General features: G+C 37.1%; 1 protein-coding gene across 1 annotated transcript; it reads left to right on the top strand.

Annotated features, from left to right (window-relative positions):
* The first annotated feature begins 6,713 nt into the window (after positions 1–6,713).
* On the top strand, positions 6,714–8,437 carry LOC122001910 (probable xyloglucan endotransglucosylase/hydrolase protein 26). Its single transcript, XM_042556892.1, has 4 exons — positions 6,714–6,918; positions 7,372–7,472; positions 7,568–7,761; positions 7,856–8,437. Exons 1-4 carry the CDS (start codon positions 6,747–6,749, stop codon positions 8,262–8,264), a joined length of 876 nt encoding a protein of 291 aa, XP_042412826.1. The 5' UTR covers positions 6,714–6,746; the 3' UTR covers positions 8,265–8,437.
* The last annotated feature ends 1,086 nt before the right edge of the window (positions 8,438–9,523 follow it).

Here is a 9,523-nt window from a genome sequence, read left to right as displayed (position 1 = left end):
AATCATGAAGGGAACGGATAACTGCCTGAACTTGTTATTCATCGGTCAACGTATAACCAGCAGTCTTAAGCTCTCGAATCATGTTACCCATCTCCCTGAGATGTTAGGCCATGGTAACATTCGAGCACTTTTTACAACTATCAAACTTGATAGTTAGCTGATGGAGCTTACTCAGACTGACTCCACTGTACTTCTCTCTAAAGGCTACCCAGACTGCATGAGCCGATGGTAATGGCTCATACTCAAATACCAGGTCATCCACCATTGAACTAATCAATATGCCCTTAGCAATGGAGTCCTTCCTTTTCCATGCCTTATAGGCATCAAGGTCACGTCTGTGCTGTGCTGAAGAACCATCAACCGGTTCCTCCATAATTTGGTTTACAGCCTCCAGAACTTCTTGTTCCTCAAGAACATATTGTATCTTGAGGTGCCAGATTTTGTAGTTATCCCCATATAATTTCTCACCCTTATTGAGTTCAGCTATGATGTTTTTAGTTGTCATGATCTATATAAATAAACAAATTATTTATTATTTCAGTGTAATTCATATATGTGCAACTATTTATTGACTCAGTGTAAATTAGAGTTAGTTTACAAAATCAAGTGATAACATTGTTTCCACTTATCATTTATATGTTCTAATCTAATCAACACTAATCAATTATATTACATATATCCCAACTAATGAACAAATCATTTTATATGAAAAATCATATTTATATGAACTAATCATATTTATATGAACTAATCATATCATGAAATGAACTAATCATTTCCAAGTTAGTTAACATATAACATAACTTTTATTATATAATTCTATTCGTACAAAACAACATAAATTATTACATGACTCAAAAACTAGATGAGCTAACATTGCTCGTACATAACGACAGCAAACAGAACACTAATAAACTAGATAGGCCAGCACTGCTCCCACTAGGACAAACACTAGTATAGCAGCCAACACTATCCCTATTAACCTAGACTCATTTGGGATAATCTCAGATGGGGTAGCTTCAGGATTCTCCATTAGATCCATTTCTGGATCTTCTTTGAGCATCTCTTGGTCCTCTTCAGACTCTTCAGGCTCTTCTTCACCCATATGGTGAAGTAGTTCCTCACACAGTACTGAATATGTGACACGCCCTTGATGACGCCCCCATACATAGTCTGCTATTATCCTGGGATACTCTGGCAATGAATGCATCAATGCCCAGATCCTATAACTATCCAGGACTGGAAACTCTTCTTGTTCAAGTTTCCAAAATAGTCTATCCAGCCGTCTAACATGTCCGTCAACTCCATAAGCAGACTTATACTCTATCTCCTGAATCTCCTCTCGGAGCTGGTTTCGCCGCACTTCGCGACAAGTCAATGTGGTAATCGTCCGTGTCATCTGAAAAATTGAATTTAAATAAGTCAGTACAAAACAGACTAACCAGTACAAAACCAGTTTAATTCAATTTATACAGGCATACCATCATCATAAATCAAGAAAAACAAATCTTCTCGATTTTCAGAAGTTTAAGTCGACTGACCCATTAGACCGGTCAATCAGGAGTCTGGATGTTAAACTTAGTCTATTGTCCTTATTAGAGCTAATCTAATTGGACCTATGTTCTGTTCTCGTTTAAGCCCATTTGAGTCAATCACAGACTTATTAATCAAACTCAGGTTCGTTTGACTCGTCCAATTGCCCATTAGATTAAGTCTGACTCATTAGAACAAATCTAATGTTTCTGATCAAATTTTGACATAACGAAACTAATCCGGTCATATTTGATCAACCCAACTTCTGTAGTCAAGATCACCCTTATTAATTCAATAATAAACTGAGCTGGTTAAACCAACAAATAATTTGAACCGACTTTAGATATTATTGAATCAAATTGATCTGCTTAAATTAACTAATAATTTAAACCAGACCGGGGTTTGATCGGATAAGTTGGTTTGATTCAATTTTTAGTAAATTGAACCAGAAATTAAATATCTATTTATTAATTAATAATACATAACTATATGCATTTAATTAATTAATAAATATATTTAATTAATATTCACATCTACGGTTTATTAATGTGAAGAAAAAAAATATATACGCGCATGCATGCACTGTGCTTCGAAACTGTTCATTCCTTTTCCATTCGATCTTTAATCGATTCAGATTTTGAAATGAATCGATTCAAATATCGAAAATATTACTGTGCATGATTTTTAATCGATTGACGAATCGATTCAACAAAGCACTGTGCCGTCAATTGAATCGATTCAATTCCTTATTCAATCGATTCAAATATTTGAATCGATTGAACAATCGATTCAAACAAAAAATATACATTGTTCGCGATTTTTGAATCGATTGAAACGAAATTTCAATCGATTCAATTCACTGTTCATCTTCTTCTTCGCAACAGAAGAAGGAAAAACACGAGCTTTTCGGCGTCGTTTTTCATGCTGCCAAAACTATACATGCTCTGATACCATTGTTGGTAGTTTTGAGAGCATGAAAACTAAAAAAAGTAATTAAAATAATAATGCAGAAACCATAAACACTCACATTGATCTCCCGAAGAACCGCAACTGAAGACGTCGATCGATGAAGAGATTGCCGCTATCGGAAGCACGATCACGGAGTTGCCAGAAAGCGCTTCAAGATTCACGAGCCAAATCCCGATCTACAGATGTTCTCCCTTTGCTCACACACGATTACCTCCTCTGCTCCTATGATCACCTCGATCGCTTGCTCGCTGTTCACCTTCACCCCTTCGGATCTTTAATAAGAAGGCTGAGGAAGACGAAGGGGAAAGGACACCCCTTCGTCTCCCTGGCGTTTGCAGCAAACATCAGTTTGCAGCAGCGAAAGGGACGAACCCTTTCGTCTCCAGTAACGCCTAAACGTCCAATAAATGGTGCTCGTGGCTTTTAACATTTTCATAAATTAATTGAGAAAACACAGAGCAATAAAAGCAGTGGAAATAAAAGACAATTGACACAAGTTGGTTTTACTTTGTTCGAAACTTGTGATGACTCCTACTCCACGGCTCGCGATCATCTATCGCTTTTAGAAGGAAATTCACTAATAATTTGGAGAATTAAACAAAACTTACTAAGAGAGATAATTAAAAAATGCGTAATGTAAATTATACTGACAGTATTAGAATTTGGTGTAGAGTGTAGTTGTCGGAGCAAAGCGGTGATCGTAGAAGATGTAACATATTGATTTGCAAGTACTCTTTAAAGAGCTGCTCGAACAACTCTTTTATGAAGTGTTGAGGGTGCCTCCAATAATGTCTGAGGTGCCTCCAACTGCAGATGTTATCCCTAAAATCTCGGTAGTGATAATCATCGTAATCTGCGATTTTTATCCTATGGAGGGCACCTTCTATGCTCTTTGAGGCACCTACGTGCCCAACTCCAAGGCACCTCCAATCGCATGGGAGGTGCCTCCAAGCCCTTCCACATGGGGTCTTCAACCAGGGTGTCCGAGGAGCCTCCAATAACACAGGAGGCACCTCAAGCATTGTTCACCCAAAGCTTCTTTGTGCATTTCATTTCTTGCAAGACATGTTAGTCCAAAATACCAAAGATATCTTGCAAAACAAAGTTAGCATAATAAAATATGATTAATTTAACAATTTCTAGACTATCTAGTTTTGACTTTCAGATTTCTAATGAAACTCTAAGTTGAACCAATGTCTACTGTTCCCTTAACGGTGAACGTGTCATTACCTACTTTTCAAGAGAATTTACCTTTTTCTAAACTTGTAATCCAGAGCATTTGGACTTTTACTCAGCATCCGAGATATCAAGAATTTCTACTAGATGTCCGAACCTCGACCCATCTAATTTTTCTCCTTATGTCTGCAACCCCCAAGACTTTCACCTAGTTTCCTCAACCATAGAATTTTCTCCCGATGTACTCGACCTACCAAGACTTCGCCCAGTCCCACGGACCAGGACTTCCTTGCCTAGCCGCAGCTAGGACTTTCCACCTGCCTAGTGTCTATTAGGATTTCTTTGCCTAGCCTCAACTAGAACTTTCATCTTGTCTAAGATTAATTAGGACTTTTTTTTTTTTGCATACTCAGTTAAACTTGTTAGAACAACAACACTGCTTAACTTTGAATATTTGCCAATATCAAAATACAATTTTAATTAGCTAGTGCTTTCAACATCAACACCTCTCTCTTATATAGACACTCTGATATGTTATTAGCTCATAGATGATAACAAATCGGGTTAAAAAATTTTACATATTAAATTCACATTCTATAATTCAAAATCTAATAATCTCAAGTTAGATTACGTAAAAAAAATTCAAATCATATTTATACTCACACCTTACAATTAAGCCCATAAAAAAAAAATAATATTCAACAATTCTACCTTCAGAAGCCTTTTTACTCTTCAGAGAGGAGACTAAGAGGAGAAGAGCTCTGGAGATATTATAATTTGACTTCGAGTGATTTTGGAATAAGAGTTTTGTCGCCTTTAAATAGTGACTTCAAATTTCTTCGATTTAAATAGTGATGCATATTCGTGGTTTAATCATTCTTATTATACAAGCAAACGTACAAGTGTTTTTTACTATTAAAAATTGATAATCCCAGTTAAGTTCATTGACTATCTCTGAAATGATTGATCCGGTCTGATAGAAATTTTTCATTGTTATCAGGATAAATCAGAAAGCGCATGCGGCAGCTAGCTCAGAAGTACAGCATCCTTTGGTTATGCCCCCCATTTGGAGGAAAAATTCTGCAAATACGCCGTAGCTGGGGTTCGAACTGTGGGTGTCTAAGTGACAACCTGGATATTCTAGGGGCGGCCCTGGTGGGGGGCAGGCAGGGCACCTGCCTAGGGCCCCACTTTGGGTGAGGCCCCATAATTTATTTTAATATATTATTAAAAATATATAGTTTAAATTCCTCGTCGAATTCTCCTCGCCGAATTGAACCTTCTCGCCCTAGCCCTCTCCCTCCTCGCCAAAGCGAACTCGCCCTCCCTCTCTAGATCTCTCGTCCTCCCTCTCTCCCTAGCCCTCTTTCGCCTAGTCGCCCTCCCTCTAGTCGTGCCCCCCCCCCACCCTCATCGTCATCGCTGCCGAACTCCGAAGTTCCCCACGATGACGTAACGCCGGGACAGCGCGACGACATAACGACATCGTCCTTCACCGTGCTGTCCTCCCTCGAGTTTTTAAGTTAATGTAAGAGGGAGGGCCCAAATGGCCAAATCTATTGTTTTGCCCCGGGCCTAATTTGTCTCAGGACCGCCCCTGGATATCCTACCACGACACCATAATCTCGGGAATATACTATTAGAGGCACATATGATCATAACGCTCATTTCAAATGATTTATTATCATCGACCTCTCGATGATTAAATATAGAAAGATAAATTACAAGGGATATTACCTTAACACATTGTGGCAAAAGGCGAATACGCTCGCCCCTAGTGCCCCCGTCAATCCGTATCAAGGCGAACACGGAAGAGATAAATCACGGGTGGTTACTAGCCTTTGGAATAGTGACTAGCACATAAGGGAGGTATTTACCTCGGTTTTGCCGAAATTCGAATCTCATACCTCATTGTGACAACACCTCATGTGCTAGCCACCAGACCTAACACATGACCCTTTATACAAAAAAAAAATCAAACATTCATCGTCAAAATATTTTACATACTTATTTTCTTACTAGTTGAAAAGGACGATCAAAATAAGATATTTCAGAGTTAAAATATTTTACAGAATCAACATCATTGTAACCCCTTCATATTATATAATTCTAATAAAGACATGAATCTCACTCTTATCGTACAACAAATTTAAATGTTTCCTTACTCATTAGATAGAACGATTAAAAAAAGATATCTCAAAGTTAATATATAGGGTTACGAAGTAATTATTTTCTATGCTGTAAAAGACGATCTAAGAAGAAAAGATCCACAAATTGTCAAGAGTCAAATTTTTCTCAGTGAAGGACAATAATACTAACAAGAATATGATTCTCACCCAGAAAAGAAGAAATTACAAATTGCATTAACTCGAAAGGGTGAAAATACTAATTCATTTTTATAGTTTGAGAATATGGTCCATTCTTTATAAAAGAAATAGACTTTTCTAACCAAAAAAATCCTAATTTTTAATTAATTTTTATAGTTAGTTTAAAAGTTTAAACTAACTATAAAAATTAACAATTTAAATAACTTGACCAATGAATATCTCAATTTATTCATCACTCAAATAGTTTTGAATATTATTTTCTCATTCATTCAACTACAAATTTAATTTAAGATAGTATAATTATTAATTTAAGATAGTGCACCAACTGGCCTTCAAGAGCCCATGACTCTGTATTTCTGCTCTGCAGACTATTTTCCTACCTTTGGCTCATAATTTTAAGAATATATCACTTTGTCAGCATAAATATGAAATATTGCAATTTAACCTAAAAACTACTATCAATAGAAGTAGCCAGCCATTATTAACTTTAATATGCACTATATATCAGAAGATTAACACATTAGTGGAAGGCACATCTCTCCCAAATCCGCGTTAGTGGAACCGACTTAGCTGGGCAAAAGAAATGCAAAGATGAACTGGATTGCAAGTTTAAAACTTTTGTTTTATGTTTTTTTTGACGAAAAGAATCAGAAATTTTCAAGCAGCGGCCTATAAGTATTGGTCCATTCATGGTTATTCCTCGAACTAAATTTCATAGACACAAGAGTCGAGGGACTGGCAATGGCGAAAATCCTGGGCAATTTAGTCTTCGGATTTGTTCTTCTCGTGGCCATGGGGCAAGCCCTCGCAGACTTCAACTTCTACAGAGACATGGTCTGCTACTGGGGACCTCGCAACTTGGCCGTGTGGAACAATGGAACAAACTTGGCGCTTAACCTCAACAACGCCTCAGGTATTTATTTAGCGTAACATATTAGTTAAATCGAAATTAACCAATCCGGAAGTTCAATTTTAATTTAATTTAATGTTTTTTAAAAAAATCAGTTTTTATTATTTATTTGATTGGATTTCAATTTTAAATTTTATAAATCAGTTAAATCTATTAAACCATAATCAGTTGTTGACTGATCTATGTAAATCGAACGCAACTGGACTAATAAATTAATCCGATTTAATTAATCCAATAAACTGATAAGAAATGTTCGGTAAATTGGGTAATCAATTTAAGATCTGTTTGTTCCATCACTTTGATTTATTTAAAAAAAATCAATTTAATCATTTAGATTTATGAACTGATTACTTACCATTAATACATGCAGTTAATATTATTCAAACTACAGTTCATATTATTAAATTAAAGTACATAACTGCTGCTATATTATTTGGCACGGCACGATGTTTTCAGGCTGTGGGATCAAAACGAGGAAGCAGTTTATGTTCGGAAGCGTCGAGATGCAAATTAAGCTCGTCCAAGGAAATTCTGCTGGCACTGTGACTACATATTATGTAAGTCCTATGTACATTAATTAATTAATTAATTACAAGGCTAATAATTAACTAACATATGCTAATTTCAGAATTAATGGTTCATGACGTTGCAGGTGTCTTCGACCGGAGACAAGCACGACGAGATCGATTTCGAGTTCCTTGGTAACGTATCGGGGCAGCCTTACATCGTCCACACCAACATCTGGGCTCGAGGGGTAGGAAGAAGGGAACAGCAGTTTTATCTTTGGTTCGACCCAACTGCGGCCTTTCACAACTACACCATTCACTGGAATCCCACCCAAATCGTGTAACCTCTCTGTCTCTCTCTCTGTCTTTCCTCAAGCTTGCAATGATCAGAGAATCATTAACCGACGGAGTGTATATATTATATATCGTGGCAGGTGGTTGATCGATAGCATCCCTATTCGGCTTTTCAGAAACTACCAAAAGTATGGAGTTGCGTATCCGAACCAGCAAGCGATGAAGGCCTACTCCAGCATTTGGAATGGCGACAGCTGGGCGACGCAGGGCGGGCGGGTGAAGATCGACTGGAAGAGGGCTCCGTTTGCGGCGAGATACCAGCAGGTGAATCTGAGGATTTGTCCGTGGTATTCGCAGGGCAGCACTTCGCAGTGCTCGGCCAACACCCCTGCCAACTGGTGGACGGCTCCAGCCTACAGCAGGCTGAACTACGCGCAGCAGGGCCAGCTTATGTGGGTGAGAAACAAATACATGATCTACGATTACTGCCGGGATAGCAAGAGATTCAAAGGGGCGATGCCTCCTGAGTGCTCTCTGCCTTTGTACTAGCAGACGATCGAGGATTTCATATCGGATTCCTGCTTTTACTTACATTCATGGCCGCCCGTGCCGACCATTGCTACCCTTTTAATTTGTTCGCTTAAAAATTTTTCCATTTTCTTTTTCTTAATTATTATACCTGTTGAGTACGAATAAATTCTTGCATTCCTTTTTCTTGTTCCTGTTGTGCTGTTCTAAATGGTTTTATGATGATGAACGCTAGAAGAAAGAAAACACAGGCTCCTACCATCTAAGTATATTGTATATAATTAACTATAAGCTATTGGGTTCTTTGATCTGGAACTGCAGCGGAATGATCAAGACCGATTAAATTGAAATTTAGAAAATCCTCCATATGGATTACTTGTTTCCTGAAACTAACAACTACAACTACGAACTTAGAGCTAAATAAAGACTTTTGTGATGGTTTGGGTCTCTTTGTGAGAATAACACCAATTGCTTTCGATCTCAAATGCCATGAAGTTGAACAAAGTCACCGCCTAATGCATAGTCTATAAGTGATAATGTTAATAATATTGGAACACTGCTGGAAAAAACACAAACGAAATATTATACTATACAAAATTTATAATACAAAATGACGTCTTCCTCCTTTGCTTCATTGCAAAATTACTTCGGCTTTGCATCCATCTCCTTCCTTGAACCTGGACTATCTTCAAAATTAGTAGTAACATTTACATGTATAAAAAGTATCACTCCATGGTTTAGTCCTAAGATGAGTGCAACATCCTTGGAATTTAATTAGTTGGATATATTTTGGAAAATAGAACACCTCGTTTCATAAACCTATCTCTCAAATATATTTTAGATAAGATCTCTAAGTTTGAGATTTTATGGTATGTCAAAAGCCCATGAACATGAAGTTTTGCTTATAAGTTCAATGTGCATGACTTTAATTATGTCCAACAATTGTCATAAAGAGACTAATTTGAAAGAGAAAACTTTTGCACTGCATTTTCTTTTTATGAGTTTTCTTTCAATAGCCACAAAAGACGACAAATTCTCCTAATGTTTTCGTAGGTATTGTGACAACACTAGAAGCAATATTATATCTTTCATATTTTTGTGGTCATTTTCATATGGTTATTGTGTTTATCAAAAAAGTTTTATGTGTATCAAAGTTGAAGAAAGGGTAGATTTAAGTTAGTAAACCCCATCTCCTAAGAATGAAAAAAAAAATCCTGACACAAGAGCCTAATTTTTGTACAATTGGCATTTTTATTTCGTGTTGATTTCCTCTAACTTAA

Source organism: Zingiber officinale, chromosome 7A (genome assembly GCF_018446385.1).
Source record: "Zingiber officinale cultivar Zhangliang chromosome 7A, Zo_v1.1, whole genome shotgun sequence".
In the NCBI taxonomy this organism is placed as follows: Eukaryota; Viridiplantae; Streptophyta; class Magnoliopsida; order Zingiberales; family Zingiberaceae; genus Zingiber; species Zingiber officinale.
Note: the sequence above shows the minus strand (reverse complement) of the source record. Positions and strands in the feature narration are given on the sequence as shown.

What these genes read in the sequence shown, in the direction of transcription:
- LOC122001910 (XM_042556892.1), top strand. Translation starts at nt 6,747, where the DNA reads ATGGCGAAAATCCTGGGCAATTTAGTCTTCGGATTTGTTCTTCTCGTG. An exon ending in GCACTGTGACTACATATTAT is followed by an intron (nt 7,473 to 7,567) that starts GTAAGTCCTATG and finishes ATGACGTTGCAG; the next exon opens with GTGTCTTCGACCGGAGACAA. An exon ending in TGGAATCCCACCCAAATCGT is followed by an intron (nt 7,762 to 7,855) that starts GTAACCTCTCTG and finishes ATATCGTGGCAG; the next exon opens with GTGGTTGATCGATAGCATCC.